General features: G+C 37.4%; 1 protein-coding gene across 6 annotated transcripts in view; it reads right to left on the bottom strand.

Moving 5' to 3' along the window:
• Positions 1-1260: 1260 nt before the first annotated feature.
• The window catches only part of LOC135203226 (mucin-2-like), a 136476-nt gene continuing 112494 nt past the window's right edge, over positions 1261-25242 (bottom strand). Inside the window, exons 4-17 of one of the 6 annotated variants that reach the window (XM_064232989.1) lie at positions 24221-24274; positions 23051-23243; positions 17765-17906; positions 14448-14504; positions 10860-11330; positions 9217-9280; positions 8944-9067; positions 8561-8659; positions 7628-7702; positions 5801-6973; positions 5593-5661; positions 4176-4259; positions 2664-2795; positions 1261-2493 (exon numbers count right to left, since the gene is read on the bottom strand). In XM_064232989.1, coding sequence (XP_064089059.1) covers positions 2329-2493; positions 2664-2795; positions 4176-4259; positions 5593-5661; positions 5801-6973; positions 7628-7702; positions 8561-8659; positions 8944-9067; positions 9217-9280; positions 10860-11330; positions 14448-14504; positions 17765-17906; positions 23051-23243; positions 24221-24274 — 2902 coding nt within the window. In that variant the 3' untranslated portion in view covers positions 1261-2328. Of the gene's footprint in view, positions 2494-2663; positions 2796-4175; positions 4260-5592; positions 5662-5800; positions 6974-7627; positions 7703-8560; positions 8660-8943; positions 9068-9216; positions 9281-10859; positions 11331-14447; positions 14505-15554; positions 15618-17764; positions 17907-23050; positions 23244-24220; positions 24275-25242 lie in introns of all 6 variants that reach the window. The other 5 variants (XM_064232990.1, XM_064232991.1, XM_064232992.1 and 2 more) reach the window with 5 other exon arrangements.

Genomic DNA, 25242 nt, shown 5'->3' with positions numbered 1-25242 from the left:
ATCTAATGACAGTTTTTCTGTTATTCCTTTGCCTTCCGTTCAAGTTGCATGAAGTAACATAGCTAGCCAATGTGTTTCTACAAAATCTTGTTAGGTTTGTTGAAGGAACAATCAAAAGACGAAATTTTAAATAACTCTTACGCATCTTTGGAATGCAGTTGTCACTTGTTTTCTTCGTCTTGTTTCGACAACGAAGGCATCCAGCGGTCTCTTATGTGATGAAAGAAATCCGTTCTGATAAATCTTTATTTCAGTTAGTTGAAACTGACAAATAAGATTGTGAAGAAAGCAGTTATATAATAATGCTTTACATAATGAACATAATTCACAAGGCAGTTTAAGGCACATTTTCAATCTTTAACTTTCAATCTTACACATCTCAACTTGAAAACTGTCGGATCCACACGAACACGGGAATCCGAATCAAGAGGGAGAAATGTTCGACCATAACAGGATTCCCCGACCCTCTCCAGTCCCTCCCTCCCTCCCCCCTGACCCCTACATCTCTTCTTCTTTTCTACGGCACACAGTCAGCCGGTTTCCTTCTCTTCAGAAGACCTCACGTCCTATTCTTGCATGATTTTAGCACCAGCGCCAAAAAGAAAATGCGCAAAAAATGCATATTGTTACAACTGTTACATAGACACAGGAAGGACAATGATCAAGAAGTGACATTTTATAAATTAGCATTATTGCAAATTAGGTAACTTTTCTTGCAGCAGTGTTGCCACCTTACAAACTAAGCGTCTGTTTCTCACGAATTTTCTGGTAAAGGAACAAAGGCTATAAACTCTCCTGTAATAGTAAGTGTGTAACCTTATATATATACATATATATCTTATATACTATATATATAATATATATATATATATATATATATATATATATATAATATATATAGATATAATATATATATATATATCTCAGCGATACCTCATTCTCCAATAATGTCGTACGGGTAAGGTACAAAAAAGAGAAACAGACAGTCCACCAGACGTGAAGATATGACGAGCACCATAACAACCATAGTTTCGCAGGCCCTTCGTAAAGGCGGGAGGAGGAGGAGGAGGAGGAGAAGGAGGAGGAGGAGGTTGAACATCTTCCTCCCACCACCCGTGACGAAATGCCCTCGGCTCCTTCCTCGCCTTCGAGCGCGCACACCTAATGTTATTTTATTTTACATTCTTGCGAGAAATGTCCTTAAAAGACAAGTTTCTGCTCGTCATTAAAAATTAGTACATGATAAATTACACATATATATATATTTTTACTGTTATTAATGCACATAGTATATGTATCATAGCAGCCACTCAGCATCACATTTAGCGGGGAAAAATATGATCGAATGGTGAGATTCTCATTCCACCAGTATCATTATTATAGTCTATGGACAATAAACCTAACTTCTTTTCTTCTTTAAATATGTATGCAACTCTATGTCTACATATAAACAAAAAGGCTATGTTAAGATCCGTGAAATGTACAAGCAAAGCCATAAACAGTATCATTCGTCATATCAAAAAATACACAAATTCACCTTAAGGTGTCTCTGGGATCATGGCAAATCTTTCCTACACTTAATGAAGCTTGAACAGAAGGGTTGTCGTGTTATGTGTATGAGGACCTGCACCTAATTCATGTTGCTTTAGCTTGGATACGAACTATTGACTGACTTGTTGTAAGGACTAAATGAATCGTTGCATAGATATAAGAGCGTATTAAAACTAACGTCACAGAATAACCTCTTTTCAAGTAAATTATGTAATTGTAAGTATATACACACAAATATAGTATACATATATATACAAATACGCATACGTGTTTGAATATCAATGCATACACATACATTTATGTGTATTCATATATATATTATTTTCTCATATAGATATATCAGCACACTTTAACCCTACAAACAGCCAGCCTACTCCACATGTAACAAGTAGGTTGCTCTGTAGTGGTCAGACATGAACACAGTAACATGGCGGTTGTGAGTATGGAGTCCACTTAGTGTAATTGTCATCTCACTACCTTCATTGAAAGAATTGCTCTGTTTCCATACATTCTGGGCAATCACTGACTCTGGTATCCCAGTTATGCATATGAAACTCTTCTGCAAATAAATGCTGGACGATGAAATAAGCCGCAAGTGGAAATATACAGCTAACAGGTCCTTACAGTCTTGAATCCTTCTAGACCCATTTTCTCCATTTATCATGCCGCAGGTTATGCTGGGAAGAATGGCATTGCAACGAATGAGCAATCCACGTCCAATCAGAGACTGAGGTTATGTGTACCTGAAAGACCTTCGTTCTCATCTCAAAAACGTTTTTACATGACAACACAGGCAGCGCCACAGCACAGAGGTAGACACACAGGCACCATAGTCATCCCTCCTTTGGTCTCAGAGTGTGAAGAGCTCTCCTTGTAACCAGAAGCACGTTCCATTCTCCACTTGGCCTTACCTCTACGACCGCTCTCTTTCAGGGTCATTGTCTGGAAGGAGAACGAGGACGAGTTTTAGAACAAGATCTCATCAAAAGGAAAGTTCTTGTGGACACATGGCTAGCAAAACAAATCGAAGCATCTGAATACAAACTCTCCCCACTCTTTGTCTTCATCGAACTTTTTGTAATCTGTTTTTGGAATGTAACCCTGATACATACGTGCATTGTTTCGTGGAAGAGTTCATGTCCAGGAGGATAATACACAGGTGGTCCAGCTTTATTCTTGGTGAGTTCCCTCTTTGGAGTGGCCTCTGCTGCAGCCTTGGCGTCCGCCTCTGCCCTCACCGCGATCTGTAAGAGGAGGTCAAGTATTAACATATTATTATACGCACTCCAGTGTGAGTTTGATAAGACTTGCTACATTCACTGCCTATGATTCCCCTGATTTCTGAATTTGTTACCTTCGAGGTTAAAATCCATTCGTTGTCTCTCACATCCCTTTTTTCTGCTTGCTTTTTTTTCTTCTTCTATTTGGGGTAGTTTGATAATGACAGTCAACTACAGTCCCAGTAGTGACCCAGTGAAAATATGCATGAGAATGTAATAACAGTGAGCTACATTATAAAAAGTACTGTATATATAGATGAGAACCCCTCTTCATTGATTTCTCGTGGTAAATAATAACAATGTATCATAAGCAGTCCTTTCTTACTTTCATAGCTTATTCAGGAAGAAGTATGTGAACTCTCTCCAGCTGAGAACTGCAAACTTCAGAAATATTGATGTTCCTGAGATTTCTTGAAAATACCTTTGTCAAAAATTTAGGAACTTTAAGAATCCTATATCTGTGCGGTTGCTTTTTTGTCATAAGTATACGTATCCAGTATTAGATTTCTAAAAGGGTGATATTTCTGTCCGAGGTCAGAATTTTCAGATTCAGTACCATATAAAGCACTAGTTCTTAACCATGTTATGACCACGCCCCCTCTAAGAGTTGGTTCCTTCTTGCACGGCCCCATTGTATTGTACCTCCCAGATTTAAAGGAAAATAAAACGAAAAAATGAGAGAGAGAGAGAAGGAGTTTCGAGGGATAGGAAGGGAGGTCAATATTTGCAAAACATGGTAAGCCCGACGAGCCTAACTATAGAGTAGTAGACTCTAGGAAAGTAACGTTATAAGCGATAAACTTCGGAATGTTAGTTCCTCACTCTTGCTAAGAGAATAACGAATATAATTAGAGAATTTGTTTTTTCATTTTTCCCTAGGGCTCGTGCATCCCCTGGATATTGCTGACGTCCCCCACGGGGGCGCGCCCCCCAAGGTTAGGAACCACTGCCATAAAGCAAGATTGTCCGACACCCCATACAAGTTACAGACTGCTAATAAAATGATTGTGCAAATACTGTAATCTGTAGTTTTCACACAACATACAATGTTTACACTAAATTCTTTGGGCTACAGTTTGATTACAGAAATACAAAACTTCATGATTTTTTCGAAACATCACTTGCTTGGTGTGACATTTTGATCAAAATGAAGGCAGTGATGTAAATGGCTCCTTCAATGATTTCCTTGGTCAAATTGGCTTTTCTTTTTTTATCGAAACAAGTCTTAGCGGCTACCTATGGCTTGAAGCTTTCAATTTCAGGAATGAACACAAACTTCAGGACAGACATCAAGTGATCTGGGATGTCACTTGATGTCTGTCCTTGATCTGGGATGTCACTGACCTGATTGTTTTGCGGTAGGAGCGGTTCCTCATCTGCAGGATCACGTCGTGGGCCTCTTGGAGTCGGCCCATTACCTGGACCATCCTGGAGAATATAAATAACATTTCAAAATGGGATAAAAGCAGCTTGGAAAATTCATGTCGTTGGTTTTGTAAAGGGATCACCATTGCCATCTTTGAGAATTTATTTACTTAAGATATTGGCTTCCTATCCTTTTTTATTACTGGGCAATGATTAAAGAAAAGTTGTTTACCGTTGAAAGAAAATCTCGGTATTTTTAAAAGGCTATAGTCTTACAAGGAAAATAATACATGAAAATCAAAGGAGTCATTGATTTTACACGTAAACCAACGTTAATAAACAATATATAACCTAAAACAATCGAACTATATGCAAGTAAACGAAGCAATGTCTACTCGAAAGGTGCAAACAACATATTTCAGCGTAACTTACGAAAGTGTTTAACACAGAGGACTGCTACTATACAGATAGTACTATATTAAACAGAGGAAAGTTTAAAGCTTGGCAGGCTAATCCCTTACTTACACATTCAGAGCAACATGTGCAAACTAAAAGGTGTGTCTGTCTAGAACATAGCCCGACATATAACGAGTAGAATTCCGATCGGTTCGTATGCCATAAAAAGGGACAGAAACAGGTACGTGAGATTTTATTCTTGACTTTATCAGCCGACATTCTTCGTGGTAAAAACATGCAAAATGTGCAGATATATGTTTGTATAAAGAACGTTTAAGTCTGAATACACATTCAAGTTCTAGTCAGCTGTGTATGTTAGAAGGCTACACATACACAACGAGACCTTTTAAGACATATAAGAGCCAATCATAGTGTGCTTGATGATGATGCTTGAAGTGAGAACAATAGATGCACAGTGGTGACAAGTAACATTCCTACTTTGAAGATCTAAGAAGCCAGACATCAAGTTATCTTTATAAATCTTATATAATATAATACAACGAATGGACACAAAGTGATTTTTGAAAACGAACAGGATGAGGTTTCTTATTTTATCCTCAAATAAACCTTAATGATCTTATTTAATACTTGATATCTGCTTTGAGTAAGAAGACGTATAACTATTTATATAAACCAGCTGGTCGATACTGCAGACATTAGACGAAATGATGCTACTCACCGACCTGCTTTCTATCAAAAGAGAAATGGCATTTACATCACATGTTTAGTTTTCTCTTTGGTTCATTTAGCCTTCTATCGAAAGAAAGTACCAAGAAGTTTAGGTCTAAAGGGTGAATGTCTATTTATCTCATTTAACAGTGATCGGTTAACCATTCTGTTATTTAAAAGAAAAAAAAAAGTCAGATTCAATAGAAGCAGATTGGCAATTTAACCCTTTCTTCTTTATTTTTAGAGCATTATTCCACATAACCATCGTTACCTTGTCTTTCCTTGGAATTGGGGAATGTTTTCTTAAGGTCATTTCATTCACAGAGCTCCTAATGTAATGCTGTAAAGTGGAAAATACATTTAAGCCCTGCTTGTATAAATGACGTAAATACAAGTATCATTGTGAATAAATAATTCCCATAAAATAAAAAAAAAAAAAAAAAAAAAAAAAAAAATTGACGGAGAAGTTCTTAGCTTACCTCAGAATCTGAGAAGGACGTCATGAGATCATCAACACGGCGAGGAATCTTGCCATCACCGCCTGGCTTTATTGGAGAAGTGTCTGGGAAAGGAAGAGTATCATTCCTTGGCCTTCTGACGCGTTCTAGTGAGTCTGAATGGGTTGACCTTATGTTGGTCACATATGTGATGTGATGCGGTGCATTAGTCACTGGAGGTCTTTCTGGTGAGACTGAGCGACCCCTGCTTGGGTAAGGTGTAGAAGTGACTGGAGGTACATCACTGGGACTGTATGGCCTTCCTGGTTCACCTGGATAACCTGCATGATGTGTAGTTCGAGTCGTAGTTTTATTGACTGTAATAGAAATACTTCCAGGATGTCCTTGTCCAGGATCTGTTGGTCCATTAGGACTACCTGGACCATAATCAGGACCGTGAGGTTTGCTTGGATAATTTGGACTGTCAGGGCCATCTTTGTCCTTTGGACTGATTGAACCATAGGGTTCAGCTGGACTGTGAGGGCCACTTGGCCCGTGAGGACTTCCAGGACTGTGTGGAGACCCTGGCCCACCGGGCCCAACACCCCCCGGGTATCCCCCTGGATGAATAATGTTTGTTGTATCTCTCTGGTTAACTGTAGAGGTGCTCGTTCGAGTTGTGTGTTTATGTAAGCTGTAATTGACTACAGTTGAAGGCTGATCTGGCTGAGTTGGTTGAGCTGGGTGACCGGGATGAGCTGGGTGACTGGGATGAGCTGGTTGGCTGGGACGAACTGGCTGGCTGGTCTGGGTGAGATGTGTTGTCACAGGCTGTGCAGGTTGTGATGGCAGGGGCTGGCTTGATGGTGCTACCTGAAGAGCTGGTGGAGATCCAGGTAGAACCATTCCTGGGGGTGGCGGTGGTGCTCCGTCAGGCAAAGGCTGGCCAGGCTGAATAGTATAGTGATAAGAGTAGTGGTAAATAATCGGCTGTCCTTGAAGCTGCGATGGAGTTGGCGAAGGTGCACCCTCACTTGGTGGCACAGAGGATGGTCCGGGAACTGATACATAGTTGAGTGGAGGTAGAGGCTGAACACCTGTTCCACTAGTATTCCCATAAGTATAGATGTAAGCAACTCCTGGTTCCCTGGGAGACAGTTGGGGTGGAGTTGGAAGAGGAATTGGTTCTTTCCATGACTGTCCGCCTGGAGACACCTGTAGTAATGAGTGTTATGCTATTAGAACATCCACTACAGTAATAACTAAGACTATATGACAATGACTGTACAGCCAGAGTGCAACAAATTCTCTAGTCACTTATGTCATTTTGCAAAATATAAAATTCCATCTTTATGTGCAGTTTATAAAAATTATTGTCATAGCAGTTCATGTAAGAAGCCACACCTAAAAAACTTAAAACTAAGTTTGATAGGCATACAAATAAGTGTGAAATGAGAAGAGCTTTTCAAATATACTGGACTAAGGAGAACATAAGATTTCCAAACTTCATAAATAAATGAGTCAGTCAGGAGGAGGTACAGCTACTCATTCTCTTCATTTTAGATTTAAACTTAGAGAGAATTTTCGACATGCACTAAAATTAGGGAAGAAAAGATGAACAAACTCAGGTGAGCACAAAAAGAATCAAGGATAATGCCCAGTAAAGATACTTGTCTTACGATGTACCCTATCAAGGCAGTTGTTAAAGAATAAATATGGGTGAAGGTTAATTCCCCATGCTGATTACTGATGGATAGCTGGTCTCTCGGCTGTTACATGGCTTAGTTCGTGCTGCCATATGAAAAGAGAAAGAGTGATAGGAAAAATGGGTAAGGCCCTCACGGCATTTTTTGTGTCAGTTCGACTCACATTGGGAGGAACGCCCATGCCAGGCCAGTACACTGCACACTGCAGCTGCGGCAGGCGAGGCGACACCGGCCCACGCTGTAACATCCACAGTCACTGTCCATTCTACTCATTGTTTAGTTGGGATTATTCTTTCTTTATAACTCGCTTTTAGTAGCTATGATTAGCTAAGTGGGGAGTTAATGGATGGCGATTAAGTGTTTGACCTTCAGCTATTAGAGACAGAATATCGTGTGGGAATATCTGATGAATCTCGTCATTTACTACAGCATTAACCCTAGAAGCTTCATGTTGTTTTAGCTAGTTAAAAGTCCAACGCTATCAGCACACTTTTCATTGTAGTATGTCTAACTGTTACACATGAGAACTAGGAAACATCAACCCCTTCAAGGCAAAACCACTGTCCTGTTTCTTCCACAAGTGAGATCAGGTTGTACTGTTAATGTGATCATGATACTGGTGTATGTCTTGAGACTACTTCGTGCTACAGTCAACAATATTAATAACAAATGGCGTGTTCACTTCAAATGAGGGTCGTTAATAACAGAGAAACAAGTACTTGCATTTGGTGAGTATTAAAACAGTCATCAATATACTCAACTTCTGTGATAAAATAGTTTAGTTGTGGATAATGGCAAATGCAATCAATATTAATCATGATCTCATTGAAATATGCAAGGGTTAACACATCAATGTCAACTATTACAACAGAATACAGTTCTTGAATTAATATCCCCCAGAGGGTCAACAAAGAAAAATAATCTGTTGCCAGAACACATCATTTGTCAGGCAGTCAGACTCTTTAGATGTCTGTGAAAAGTAATATAGCCTGACTCATGAGCATCAAGAGACTCCATGAACAATGTATTCATTTCATTAGTACAATTCTCTTATAAAATTCATTTGATTATAAGGCAAGATGCACGAGGGACTCACCTGTGGAGGAGAGGACAAGGTAGATGTGGAGGTGGAAGTAGAAGTGATATGCTGCTTCTGGAGCAACTGGCGGCGTCTCGCTTCATCTTCTATACTCACCTGCGTTCAAGAATAGAAAATGAAATATCTGGATTGGTTTGAATTTTAGACGTGTTTTGTATATGATTGCAGAAGCAATAAGCAATTTTACTAAAGGGACGAGTGTATGATGTGCTATCAAAAACTGTAAAAGTTATGATTTTGTATAAAGCTTTTATCTTCATTGAAATTCGGAAGCAATACTTTTTGTACAGGATTGGAGGATGGTTCTCAAATGTTTTGGAGAAAATGAAAAGGAATGTAACCCCCTCCTGAAATGCCCCAGGACAGAGGCGAGTACTGACCACTGGAGGCTTGCTAGAATCCTGAGTTTCGTAGGTCTTCTCAAATCTGTTGCGCCAAACAATCCGACGAACTTCCCCACTTTTGGAGTCGTCAATCATCTCATCGTCACCACTGTAGACAGGACTTCATTAACAAAAGGGAGCAATGGAAGAGTGATTTAGTAATGCTACAAAAATGTATTAGAGTTCGAAGAATAATAGAGTTATAATGTTATCTGAGGACAAAATACAGCAGTTTCTTTGGAGATAGTACTATAGTTACTCTATACTTACTCATATTTACTGCTGTCAGTAGACCTGAGGGATCCGTTGGCCATTGTGTTTGATGGGGCTGTGCCTAAAGAGAGAAAATAATGTTAAATATGCCAGAATTTGCTCTTCCCACATAAAAGAATAATAATGTAATTGAACTACTTAATACTGAATGTGATGGTGAAGATATTAGCCCATAATTCTCAAAGTTATAAGTGCTATGGATTGTAAAAAAAACTTGTATTGTGACTGAGAGCTTGAAATGGAATGAATATTACAAGATTGTTCTACTTTTCTGTATATTACTGTTTTTCAGTTAATACGGTTGATAAGTTTAATAAATTGGTATATTTATTTTAATACATTCAGAACAATTTCAAAATAAATAGTATTTACAAAAAGTATGGCGCTCTTTAAACTGATATTCATGCTCCTTATATAACCCAAAGCGAGCAAGAGTTGAAGACCAGATAGTTAAGCCTCTTCTTAGCCCCGCTCTGACCTCTGCTCTACCATGAAGCAACCAAGCAGTACCTATTTGCTGCAAGAGGTCAAAAGACACAATATGTGTGTGTGTGTGTGTGAGTCCTTGGAACACCCTTAGGTGCCAAGAAGTGCTTTTGTCATTCTGAGAAAACACCATTGGCACAAAATTACCAGGAATGCTCAAAGACCAAACAAAGCGAGCTTTTAACAAGACCAGTAATTCATAGAGAAGTCCAGAATCCTTGAAAATACCTATAGGCTTTGAGCATTCCCTTGCATTAAGCTAAACATGCATGCCTTCACATCCATCCACACAAAACTCCAAAACAGACATCTGATTATAAGGCGTTAATGTCGTCTCTTTAATAGTACATTTATCTTTGAAAACTGACCATTCATTCGATTTTTAACGGATTGTGGCCACGCTAACCAGTGAGGGACAACAACAATAAGAGCTTTTTAAAAAGGTATATTGACACAAATGGAGGCAGCTCAAGTGGAAGAGATCCTGATCACTTGGCTACCCAGAATATTCCAGGGTTTCACCACTGCAAGCAAAATATCCACCTAGAGACACCTATGAGAGATTTGATCAAAAGCGGGAAAGGTTACACATAAAATGCGGGATAGAAAACACCAATCTGCTTAAACTAAACCCTCATGAATAAAAACATGGAAACCAAAACAAGTCAAAAATGGTCAAAATATAATCCACTCATGATGTGATGGAAAAACACTCATATGCCCTCCAGGTCACAACAAAATTGTTTATTACTCTGACCCCTATTCAAGTGGACTCATTTACACCTGTTGTGATATATTCTTGATAGCTAACAACACTATGTCTAATTGTATGTGGCCATTTTCCATCATGAAAATGACGTCAGTTTTAGTTTTGGATGTTAGAACTATGGCTGATTTGTCATCTGTATTCTACCAGACGTGTTATGGACTGTTCTGCAAAATTTCATTTACTTTGAATATTGTAGACTGCCTCATTTGACAGCAACACTTCACAACTCAACCCTAAATATAGATATTCATTGTGACTTGGAGTCATTGCATGGTTGTTCCCAGTGAATGCTACTATTATAGGGCTTTGATGCATCAGAAAGCCACATAGAAACATGAAAAGGATGGTTCCATAAGCCTCACCATGCCACACAACACCCACTTACTACGGTTCACCACTGGATGCTGTTGGACAGTAGTACCACCAGCGTGAGAGTGAGTGCAAATTTGAGTCGTAGAGCTAACGGTACGAGAATGAGCTTCAGCGGCAGCCAGAGTCAATACAACGGACGGATCATCGGTGACTGCATGGCCGGGGATTTCTTCGTCGTCATCTGGAGGAAGCTCAGAGGCTTCTAGAACTAATGGTACGTCGTGTTCGATGTTTTCAAAGGGCTCCGGCGGTGCAGAATTAAGAACCTCAACAGGAGGGGGTGGCTCAGCATTGTGGTGCTGCTGTTGCTGCTGCTCGGACTCGTCTAGCGAATCGATCAAAGAGTCAAGTTCATTGATGTTCTTCCGCAACCTGCCAAGCGTTGAGTAATCGGATCCGACGGTTTTAGATGTTTTCATGGTATCTGTTGCCAGTGTGTCTGTGTCGCTGGAATCAACAGTTGGAACATAGCCTTCCTCCCCACCTGAAGGAGGAGCCACATCAGCTCATGCATTTCTGACTATTCAACACAAAAGTCACACGCATTCCACTCTCTCTAATCTTATCGTATAGCTACCATGCAGAGATAGATGTACGTTCCCTGTAACCAAGTTGGCTGTAGAAAGCCATTAAACTGGATCCAGAAAGCCGTTAACACTTGACCATTTGACGCATCTCGAACTGACCTAGCCATTGTTTCCTAAGTTACTTGACTCGGTACCTAATTGGTTTAGTGCTTACGTTTGAAATATTCATGAGCTTTGCACTGAACCATGATGCCATAAAAACAGTAACTTTAATAACAGTTCATGAAATATAGCGTCGGTATACACTGCATACGAGACACACACACACACACACACACACACACACACACACATATATATATATATATATATATATATATATATATATATATATATATATATATATACACGTATATACATTTATATACATACATGCACACATATATGCAAATATGTATACCGAACGCGCCTGTACTTCATTCTTGTTACAGATCTCGAATCCAAGTACCTAACTCCAAGAGTTTTTTTTTTTTTTTTTTTTTCTTGGCTTTCTTGGCCATCATTTAAGAGATGAACTTAAGGGCGACAACAACGCCGAGGCTTCTGATCACATGTACATAACTTTGATGTTCTCCAGAGGTGCTAAAAATACGAGAGGTTGTTCCCATTGCCACGAGACATCAAACCGAAAATGTGTTCGAAGACATTCTGATCCAATAAGGTTTTCTTCATTTACATTTATTCACATGAAACAGTGTCCGAGACATGGCAAGAGATCGATTCTAATTACGATTCCAATTCTATCAGTTTTCACAACTGTTATCATTTTAATCTCTTCAGTCTTTAGTTTTCATCAGAGAGACAGGCAGGCATGCATTTATTTCCTTAGACCTAACCATTTTTTATCTCCTTAGACTAAGCTTTTAAACATATCAGCAAATGCATACTGAAATTATATGGATAATTATATTTCGTATGTAGATACAATAAATTCATATCTACTATATATAATATATACATATATATTTATATGTATATGTATATAGATGTGTATATATATATATATATATATATATATATATATATATATATATATATATATATATAGTGTAATGTATTTATATATATATATATATATATTATATATATATATATATATATATATATATATATATATATATATATATATATATATATATATATATAGATATTTACCTATGGATGTATAAACACGTAAATAGGTTTATGAGAGATTACAATATAATCCTTCATGTATACAATCACGCCTAAAACTAAAGTAAAAACTGTAAGAACGATTTTATTAGTCTACAGAATCCAATAATAACGAAATGACCTGCGGTCAAATACCTGGACAATAAATAAATCCTTTATCTAGAACCATTAAAAGTAACTTTCGGAGAAAAGTGCATGCACTAAACACTAAACATGCACTACACGACGCTCCTAGGATGACACGCAGTGAAGTATATGCGTACACATATACAAGTAAACACAGCAAGCACACACACGTGTCTATATCACTACTTTAATAATTTCAATCGTAAGTCAGTGTTTAATTAATAGTTTTTTCATTATCTCAGATGAGAATGAGAAAGGGTAAAGAGCAGGCAATTCTGTACTTAATTTGAAGGATATTTTTCCGGAACAATTCAGACCAACTCATTTCCAGCTAAAACAAAGCCAAAAAATTATTATAAACAGGAATTGCTATAAGAAAAAAAAAAATAGGACATAACTCCATAATTGAAGTAGATTACCTTCCCGATAAAAAAGAATTATTGGGGTTATTCATTTCTGCATTTTTTATTTTTTTTACAATCGAGGATTACTATCCACAAAATCTGTTTTTGATTTTGTAAACTGTATCATTCATTGGCTTTGCTTTACTTGATGAGGATATTTGTTAAGAGAAAGATATATGCATGTTTGTGAGAAAAATCAACACTCAGTCTCTACATAAATCATTCTATTAAGAAAACTGGTTTCGATTCCCGGAAATAAGTCGATAGATACAAGAAGTCGAAAGAAAAAATACCAAACACATGAGAAATTTGAAAGACACCACTGATTCACAGGATATTTCATTCACAATGGGAAAAATCCTTTCGGATGTATCACATTTGACCGAAGGAAGTCACGTGACTAGACAAGACCAACACGCAAAGGACAGGAATCGAAGAGCCTTACGTTTACCTGGTCTGACTTTTGTGTCAGTGTTATGCATAAACACACACACGCTTACTATATATATATATATATATATATATATATATATATTATAATATATATATATATACATAATATACATCCCCATATAGAATACACACACACCACCACCTCACGACCCCACACATATATGATATATATATATATATATATTATATATATATGTGTGTGTGTGTGTGGTGTGTGTGTATCTATATAATGTGTGTATGTATATATATAATTTATATTTATTTATATACATACACACACATATCTATGATATATATGTATGTGCTTTAAATAATAATCTATTTATATATATCTATATATATAAAATATAGATATATATTTATACATACTATATACGTATTTATAATTACATATATATACGATATATATTGTGTATATATACATATATATATGTATATTATAGTATACATATCTATATATGTATATTATTATTATATATGTATATATATTATATATATACACGTATACATATGACTACAAAAGAATCTAGAAAGCAAACGTGTGGTTAATCTAACACAGCTTATATTCAGCGTCGGATGAAAGAGCTATATATATATATGTACACAGACAAGCACTGTCACACAGGATGACACACTCCCCAGCACCGCTAGCGTCGCGTCGGGGATGGGACGACGGACAAGAAGGAGTTTGAAGGAGTTTAATAAGGATCTATGTCTGGTGGAAGTTTGAGAAACATGACTGCGACCGGAAGGAAGAGTCGCGGGAGTGAGAGGGAGGGTTCGAACACCATGATATTAAGCAGGGCTAAAGGAATTTTCGTTTGTGGGTCAAGACATACGCAAACAATTCTGCCTCACCTATGGTGGCCAGGGCATCTACCAGTCTGTTTGCAACTTTCTGGGAGGCAGAGATCACTGGAAGTAATCGTGTTTGGAAAGAGGAGTTAGTCTAGCGGTGGTTGGATGTTGTTGTTGTTGGTCTATCTTTTCTCTCAACTTTGGGGCAGAAGCTGAGAGCGACTATACTGACATGCAGTTTTCACGTGAAAAGGTCTGCTCAAATAGGCATTCTGTGCTTGGTATGCCTGGCTGGCTGGCAGGCATTCTGTGTTGAGGTGTGTCTGCCTCTTTGGTATTTTGAACCTGAGAGTGACTATCTGGCTAACATTCTGTGTTCGGGAATGCTTTTTGCGTCGATAGCCATCTGCGGGTTGGAATACCTGACTTAGCTGACACTCTAGACCTAGAATGCCTGCCTGGCTGGCATTCTTTGCTAAAGAATGCTGGCATTCTGTGCATGTGGCTGACCAATTGGCTAGCATTCTCCGATTTACAATTGACTTGAAGAGTAGAACTCTGGAGACTCTGTTAGGAGCTGACAACGGTGGCATACACGCTGGAGTCCATCTTATAAAGCAGTATATGTCTAAGGTCTGTTGTGCACATAACATGCGACCACTTCTGAGAAGCAAAAGGTGAATTTGATCGATTTTATGGACACATAGTCAGCTTCTGTTTGGAATTGGAGGCATTTTGGATGTTTATCACAAATAACTACGATCATCATACAACTTTATCTGTTTACTGTGAAAGAACTTATCATGCAAATTTTTTTTATTGACTAAATATTATTTTGAAAGTGTCAGGAAATACTATTAAGGAGTTGCGGTGTTTGAGGCAAAAGCTTTTGCACAACGACATCGTTCTTAGTTGGTGTCTTGTTTCTTTGTGATGTTTAAGATTCTTTCCGGTAACTGTTAATGCTGCATTGCTGTTGCAGTTTAATATTCCAGCTTATTTACGTGAATTTGTAAACATTTTAATCCAATTGTTACGGGACTTTGGACAGGAAATAAAAAAAAATGCGCGTAGGGTGATGTATCATTAAATACTAATCATTAAGTAGATGTACTTTAATTTATTCTATTTATTTATTTATTTATCATAATTTTGCAACTTGTCTACCTGCGAAGTAGGGTTTGGCGCTAACCACATCCACATAGCGACTGATATGACCGCCGGTGATACCTAAAATCAATGAGAATCATTACCAAGATTAACCATTATTTGTGAAACATCACAAAACTTCTCTTCCTGGCTTGAGCCTTTGGAGGGATTGCTGAAAGTCCATCTACCTCCCCTTAGTCGGAATTCCTCTCATGGATTACGCTCTCAGAAGTGACCATTTGGCAGTACTGACATCCACTGTATACGTAAACTATGCAAAAGGCACAAAGTTCATCTATATCATCTAGAGCAGCCTATAATAATAAACGCCACTAAAGTGCATTATGGGATACAAAAGCAATGCTATTTCAAAAGCTCCAGTAAGGCGTGGACTGCCAAGAAATACATAAGTAAAGTACTTGATTAATTACGATCCTAAACTCGTCAAAACTAGCAGTATTCGAAGTTGCGACTATTAAATAAGTCTTCAAACTAAGTACCATAGTGCTTCGATCTTACACATCAGCAGCATTCAAGTTACTATGCTTATTTACGTCACTTAACACTACACATTCACAATATTCAAACTACGACACATTCACTTTTTTCGAACTGTGATCGTTATTGACGACATTAAGTGATGGAAATCTACGATATTCGGGGTATTATATACTTACTTACGATCCTTGACCGTTAGACATGTAAGTTATTAAAGTACATTCATTAGTGAGTCGAGGCTTTCAGATTTCTACAGATTCATTAAAATAAATTTGCCTGTTTAAAGAATGACCGTTTCTGTTCACATTGGGATCACCAAGAATTCTGTATTTTAAGCTCTTGAGAAATAGTCCTTTTCCTCGTCATTTGAATTTCGCGATATGGACATAAATCATCGCTCAACAAGAAGTTAAAGATACCATTTGAGTGTCGCTTATCCATGGTACTAGAAGATAACATCTCGGGTTTGATTATTTTTGAGAGTTGATTTAAGCATTACTGAAAAGTAAGGAAATTTTAGAATCTCTGTTATAAAAAAAACATATTTCAGTGATGCAATTTGGCAAATAAATATTAAATCTATGGACCAAGTGATCCCAATTTTCCGTTTAATAATACAAATAAATTTTTAATGATTCTCTTTTTCTCGTTGGGGCACTGTGGACCATACTAGCCACGTTGTGTTCGTTCATATATATATTGATAATGATCACAATAATATTAATTAGTAACAGTAGTAGTAACAGTGGTAGTAACAGGAGTAAAAGGTCTAGTAATAGGCAGCTTTAATTGATTTAGCCTTTGGAATGCGTTATTTTCATGGTCCCCTATTCATGAAGGCTTCCTTCCTTCCTTCCTTCCCGGCGGGGTTTTAAGAAAGCTAGCAGCAACCACTTTTCTTTTTGAGAGTGTCAAAGGAAGCTTCTGATAGTAACTGATAGTGAAATGACTGAGGTTTCTGAAGGAAGTGAGTGGCTCGGTTGTGAAATGACTTGCAGGTAAGGAGGCGATGGCCTGCGAAACAGAACCTATAACTGGTTCACTTAAGGTAGATTCTTGGATGAACCCTATGCCTACGAGACGTTAGTTTGGCGGCCGCCGATTGTGGGAGCTGCCTACCTCTCGGTACCAGCCAATCAGCGGCCGCCAAACAAACGTCTCGAGAGAATAGGGCTCATCCAAGAATCTACCTTAAGTGAACCAGTTATACCTACCTATACGTAATCTAAGAATACTTGTTTTGACATTTATAGATATAATCAATATATTCAATGTATAATATAGTAATATCTATATAAAATCATTTTAAAGTTGTAAGTTATGAGCTGGCAATGGTACTTACGTATATGAATGAATTGTTGACATTTTTTTTCTTATTGTATGGAACCTCTGAGGGTCTCGACAGAATTATTGGTACTTCAAACGGATCATTTTTTCAAGACTGTATACGTAAGTACGACTTAATAAGAGACATGTACGTAAGCAAATAATTTTCCGAACATTTACTTCGTATCATTTGGATGCAATGAGTTTCTTAAAGAAGGAAATATATTAATGCTACGTATCTTCTCCAAGGATATAGAAGCAATAAATTTTTCAGTAGCTTTATACGAATAAAAACAAATAGTTCATGACATTTGTTGTTTAACAAGGAAGAACCTGGTTTCCCCAAGGCAGAAACTCGAAACTCTCATGAATTATATTAGCCATTTGATCTTCGGTTTTCTTACCTTTAGTGTTGATTGGCTGCGAGTGCTGGGGTGGAGACTCTGGTCCTTTGGTGAGGTGGGGAGGGTCTTCCAGGCTTCCAGCACTCATGGAGTTGAAAGTGGAGTAGGTGGACTTGATCACTTTCTTCTGGTAGTGATTTGTCTGCAATGAAGTAAAATCATTATTATTTGTGAGAAACTCTGTCACGAGAGTATATACAATGTTCTAAGGGGTCAACAATAATGAAAAAAAATTGGAAATTCGTGTATAATTTATAAAAACTTTGCAAAAGGTTTCGAACCCTTCCCTGGGTTCACCTTCAGTCCAAAGATGAACCCAGGGAAGGGTTCGAAACCTTTTACAAAGTGTTTACAAAATTTAAAATTTTCATTAGTGTGGACCCATAAGAACATTATAATTATTACTATTATTATTATCATTATTATTAGCTTCATATATCTTTTAGCACTAGAGAGAGAGAGAGAGAGAGAGAGAGAGAGAGAGAGAGAGAGAGAGAGAGAGAAATCAATCACTTACAAAAAAGCCAATACAAATTTTGTTTAATGCCATAAAAATTTGCAAGAAGGATGAATGATTGAAATCACTGGAACTTCTGGGAGTCAATTCCGTACAGAGCCACTTTCACGGTGTATAACTGACAACTAATCTCGCATTTTTGATAATCAGTATTGTATCCCTTATAACCAGCCTCATATTAGATCATTAATACCAATACCCATATCGAATTTATGTTGCAAGTTCCATATTGCACTGTTTATAACCAGATACATATTACATGATTGTTAACCGTCTTCATATCTGGTAATTGGACATCTTATAACCAGTCATTGCACAGGTACATTTTGCTTCACGGGAAGGCACAAGTTGTATAATTTGCATCTGGCCTAATTTGAAACCTGTGATATATTGCGTTAATAGCAACCAGGTTCGTATTACACTGTTTATAACCAGTGTCAAGAAAACAAGCCAAAGGTTGTACAACCGGCAACAAAGTTCACATTACACCATTAATAACTAATCAGACTAATGTTGCATCATAGGCAATCATTCAAACAACAAGGTTCATATTGCTGCATAGTTAATCAGCCTTCGAATACGACTTGTTACATTATTCATAATCAGTCCCTTAATACATGAATAATAATCAATCTCAAATTGTATAATTAAGAGCAAAGCTTTTCTTGCATATTAGGCATTTATATCTACTTGAATTGAATCTCTGGTAACCTGCCTCATATAGCATCCTTAACAAGGTTTACGTTGTATCACAGGTAACCTGCCTCATACCGAATCGCTTAAAAACGTTCTTGCGTGACCATCCTGAAAACTAGTCTGATGCTCAATTATATGTATACCCATTCACACTACTTGTCATCATGGCGAGCAGTCTCACATTACGTGACCTGTCTGTAGTTTTGCCTTTTTTTTTTTTTTTTTTTTTTTTTTTTTTTTTTTTTTTTTTTTTTATAGAAAAGGCACTTCTTTGATCTTGCCCTGGCCTTTATATGTACTCTCTCTCTTGGGCGTGTGTGTGTCTGATTCTTCATGGGTTTGCATGCATGCATGAATACATACTGCTATGCATGAATGTAGTATGCTATGAGTTTTGTGTTTAAGTAAACGCTCCTATATACGTTATATACTATATATATATATATATATATATACATATATATCATATATAAATATACATATATCTATATATATATATATGTATATATATATATATATATATATATATATATATATATATATATATATATATTATTCGAGTACAAATGCCTTTAATATCTAATTCGCTCTACCTCGGAATTGATATATTTTATATATGTAAACCAAAGGGGAATTTTTTAATTGATAATAATTTCGTCCCCTCATGGGATCGAACCCCCGTCCAGCAGACAGGAACGAAATCAGGACATTGACATTACCGATTCGGCTAACTGTTAACCGAATCGGTAACGTCAATGTCGTCCTGATTTCGTTCCTGTCTGCTGGACGGTGGTTCGATCACTGAGGGGACGAAATTATTATCAATCAAAAAATTCCCCTTCGGTTTACACGTATGAAAATATATCAATTCCCAGGTAGAGCGAATTAGATATTAAAGGACATTTGTAGCTCAAATAATTTATATGAATCACGGTGAAGTGATAATTATTCATATACATGTATATATATATATATATATATATATTATATATATATATATATATATATATATAATGTGTGTGTGCACATGAAATATACCTTAACGGTCGATGAAAACTCCGCAACTTTCAACAGAACTTGTTTTCATCTGTAATGAGCGCCGAAGAAACTTGTTAAAGACCCACGCAGACTACTACCAGGTTATTACTCCCAGGCCAGTCTCTTCAGGGAAACGTAAAACTCTTAATTAATTCAGAGATGATTTTGCTCCTTGTGGATAAATACTCGCCCTGGTTTTAACTAATTGGGCAGGGTTTGGATGTCTCCTCTCCGTCTGTTTGTCTGTCAGCAGGTCTCTGGGCATCCGAGGGACCAGTGGGCAGTCTTGCACTTGCCCATCAGCACCCCGTAATTAACGATAAATTCTGGCGCTCGTCATTTTAGAACTGTACACTTTTAAAATTCTTCATTTAGTTTCTCAGAATTTTTTTCTAAGTTCAAGAATTAAAGGAATTTGTTGCGAACCTCAAGAAATCTGTGTCATCTAGTGATTTCTCTGTCAAGATGTTTTAGAATGAGTTCTTTCATCTAATCTAGACCAAGAAACGAAATGCAAGTCTTTGAGTGACGATATAATCTGAGCTATTTTTTTAGAGCAGCTACGAGAAACTCTCTCTCTCTCTCTCTCTCTCTCTCTCTCTCTCTCTTTGAAGTAAAATAATTTTTCAGCATACATACCTCAATCAGCTTTTTTTTTTTTTTTTAACTGGACCCATAATCATGAAATCAAACAATACTACCTACGAAATATATATATATATATATATATATATATATATATATATATATATATATATATATATATATAGTGTATATATATATGTGTGTGTGTGTGTGCGTATGTACCACTGAGTATGAGATTGCTTTTGTTCTTATGGATGTGACAGAATGGGGGTTTATTTGTTGAAAGTATCGCTGAGTGTATGTACGTTAATCAGTAACAGCAGAATGCTTCGTCCAATGTTGACCTATATCATATTTCTTCAACACTGATAGTTCCGAATAAGAAGAATGATAAGACCAGACTCGCTGAACAGCAGCACCAAAAAGCAGTCAATTTGTGCCTCGCTGTCGAACTTCTCAATTCCAGAGGTCGTTTGTTCCTCAAACCGCTGAACTGTGGAACCGCCTCCCAGAGGAGGTCGTGTAGTTGGATCTTCAGAAGGAATGTAATGCATTACTACCCTATTTCTATCCTTCTTGCATTTTGATACATTTTCATCTATCTGTGTATTGATACTTTTTCTTTTTTTAATAAATTGCATCTCTTCTATCTGTATCTCCCTTTACATCCTCTTACTTCTTCCTAATAAACACCATAATATTCTTAAGGAGCTTGAATTTCAAGTGATTGGCCCCTTTAGTGGGCTGGTTTCATATGAATTAGTTTCATCTACTGAATAATAATTCAGCGAACTAAAGTTCCAAAGCGCCACCTGTGCTATTGCAACGCTTCCCTAGGAGGTGGCTCTTCATGGATACCTTTCCTTTTCCTTGATACGCCATAAGCTGATTTCTATTGCACCTATACGATTTGCATCTGTCTAATGATATCATTGTATTACTAGAAGTTGAAGATAGCTTATCATTGTTATTATCATTATCACCACAAGCCTTCCCCTCTTAGAGTTGTCTAACTCATTATCATTACTGCGTTATTATTAATATTACGAGCTTGTTGGCATATGCTACACGTGCTGGAACCTGGGGCTGCTGTCTCCCCTACCGTCCCTATCCCCTACCTGCTCTGTCCCATCCGGGGTGGACAAACAGGTTTACAAGAGGGGTGGAGGTCTCCCCTACTCTCCTATCCCCCTACCAACCACGCCCCCACTCAGGGCGAACAAACAGATTTGCAGGATGGGTGTATGTCTCCCATACCCTCCAGTTCTCCTACCTAATCCGCCCACACCCGGGGCGGACAAATGCTTTGCAGGGTGTGGGTGGATGTGTCATGTCTCCCTTATTGTCACCCGGGGGAGGTGATGAAAATAAACCAAATCATAACAAGACGTCCGTTTGACGTCAAGTTTAAAACGTTGTATCGAGCCTCGTATGAATCACTGCTTGGAACAACCTGACTCGGCTTCATAAGTTAACAAACAAGGGTAAGGATGATTAAGCATCTGGTTATCAGAGAGAGAGAGAGAGAGAGAGAGAGAGAGAGAGAGAGAGTAGAGAGAAGAGATGTAGAGGAGGCGAGAGACGAGATGAGGGTGGGTATTCACACAACTATATAAGATTTATGACATTACAGGAATATATATATATATATATCAATATATTATATAATATATATATATATATCATATATATATATATAATATATATATAGAGAGAGAGAGAGATGAGAGAGATGAGAAAGAGAGAGAGAGAGAGGAGGAGAGAAGAGAGAGAGGGTATTCACACAACTATTTACGATTTATGACATTACAGGAAATATATATATATTATATATATATATATATATATATATAATGTTACAATATAATATATATATATATATAATATATATTATATATATATTTTATATATATATATTAAATATAGATATATATATATTTATATATATATATATATATATATGATATATGTATACATATATATATATATATATATATATATATATATATATATATATATATATATATATTATATATATATATATATATATATATATATATATATATATATATATATATTATATATATCTATATATATATATAGAGAGAGAGAGAGAGAGATAGAGAGAGAGAGAGAGAGAGAGAGAGAGAGCACTCTTTCACAAATACCTATATGCACGAAAATGTTTAAAATTACATACACACACACACACACAGCATTCTTTCAAAAATACCTATATGCACGAAAATGTTTAAAATTACGCACAGAGAGAGAGAGAGAGAGAGAGAGTGGAAACAGAGAAAAGAGAGAGGGGGGGAAAGAAGGGTGGGGCAATGGGGGGGAACAGACAATTGAAAGAGAGAGAGAGGAGAGAGAGGATAGAGAGAGAGAAGAGAAGAGAGAGAAGAGAGAGAGAGAGAGGAGAGAAGAGAGCGGAGAAAGAAGCTCACCTTGCTGGAGTCCCCGGTATCGTACTCGTACTTCTCAGTCACGACGTGAGTGTTGCTGTCTGGAGATCTGTACTCTCTCCTGGAGTGCTTCATGTGACCTCCGTCCTCCACTCCTACTCCTCCTCCGCCAAGGGCACTTCCGCTTCTTGATCCTCCGCGCGAAGAACTCCGCCCTTCGTTTCGTGATGTGCTCCTGGAGGAGGTGGAAAGGATGGTATGAGACACTGCTAAAAGGTTACAGAGATTATTATTATCAATTTTTTTTTTGGTGGCCAGGAAAAAGTACAGCTTCTGTTTATATATATATATAATACATACTATACATATGTGTGTATATCTATATACACAAACACACACATGTATATATGCGTATATATACTGTATATTGATGAATGTGTGAGCGAGTATGTGCTTATTCTTCAGTGTGCAAAGCCGAAGATATATCATCAACATAATCATCATAAATAATTCCTTCCGTAATGATTTATTGTGACATTATTTGATGTAGCAAATCATCGTAAAATTCAAGATGTAATATGCATATCTATATCGTAGTATTAGTACCTACGTGTACTACGTAAGAAAATCATTCAGAGAAGCATCGTTGCACTACTTGAAGAAAGAGCTGTTTAACACTAACGTATCACTTTCTACTTCATTTTTTAACACTTCGTACTAAGCAACTGAAAATACCAACGTGCCAAGGAAAGTCTAGATCAAGTTTATTCTTGAGGAAAGAAATGAGTTTTGAAGCAGATTACTAGACATCGGTCTAATAACCTAGAACTGGGGGAGAGATAAGCAGCCACTGAAGCAAGCAATACAGGAAAATGACTTTCTCAGGCTCAGAGTTCAACCAGCTGCAGATGCAGTGCTGAAAGAAAGACTTGTACAGAGTCAGCAGAAGTTCGGGAGGAAGATGCTGGTGTGTTCTTGCAGCCGAGATATCAGGCAGGTTGCTACACGGGCTTAGAGCTAAAGGAAAGATGGCGTCTATTTGCCTCTCAGATTCTGAGAGTGGCTCCTAGGAGCGCATTTCTAGCGTGCTTTGGTGCTACGGCAACACTGTACATAGGTCTAAATATGACACGCATCATTATAGAAGACCAAGGCAGCTTTGATTACTTGGTTAACAGAGTGGGAAGAAGTTGTTAGGCGGGATTTTGTTACCTGAATATCTCCAAGAAGTTGACATCCGGTCTGTCGTCGAGGGGTGTGTGGGCTCTGTTGCAAGGAAGGGGTGTTGGGGGTGGGGGGTTGGAAGGTGAGGGTGGCAGCAGGTGAAAGAGGAAGAGGGGAGAAACAAATCCAAGGTTAACAAAGGAAAAGCTAATTATCAGTGATCCTTCACCAAGCTGCTGGCCCACTGCACCCTGAAGCCCAGAAGCTCTTGGCCCTTAAACCATCAAGCTGCTTCTATCCAACAATTCATTGCTAGGAAATTCATTATAGATTAAAGTGTTGTGCATATGGAACTTTATGTTTTTAAGAAAAAAAGTGTCCTAAGTTTTATCAGTTCAAGCAACGCATTACGCACTGCCGTTTACTTTTGGGATGTATCTAATCACAAAACACGTTCCTCATGGGTCAGGAGATTCCTTAAGCAACATCATCAAGCATTTTCAGGCAACAAAGCTCATATTCTTTTGATACGTAACAAGCAAAAACATATAGGTACATAAGCTTAACGAATTATACTACAATTTATACTCTGTATAAAATCAAATTGCTTAAAATTTTAGCGTCCGTTGTTTAATTATGCTTGCAATTATGCATGGAAGCAGAAACGTGTACCTGAAAAAATAAGAATGGGACCCTTCCTAGATAGTGACCGCCAAGAGTCTTGACCTGGTATGCATCCAACTTTGCGGCATGTTTAGTACTAGCCCGTTGGGGATGATCGTATAAACATAAACAAAAGACTGCAAATATCAAGAAGATGATGATCCCAAGAAATATTAGTCACAGATAACGACCCCGAAAACCCTTAGGGGTCACTATCCAGGAAAGATAAAAAAAAAAAAATTGGTATTACGGAACGTAAGTTGTAAAATGTAGGTCTTTAATAGCAGAACGCCAATTTAGGTATTTCAGAGAGAGAGAGAGAGAGAGAGAGAGAGAGAGAGAGAGAGAGAGAGAGAGAGAGTTCACCAGGGGCCAGATAATTCAACAAAACTGAGAAACATTTGGCC

The sequence above is a fragment of the Macrobrachium nipponense genome, chromosome 33, assembly GCF_015104395.2.
Source record: "Macrobrachium nipponense isolate FS-2020 chromosome 33, ASM1510439v2, whole genome shotgun sequence".
Taxonomy (NCBI): Eukaryota; Metazoa; Arthropoda; class Malacostraca; order Decapoda; family Palaemonidae; genus Macrobrachium; species Macrobrachium nipponense.
Note: the sequence above shows the minus strand (reverse complement) of the source record. Positions and strands in the feature narration are given on the sequence as shown.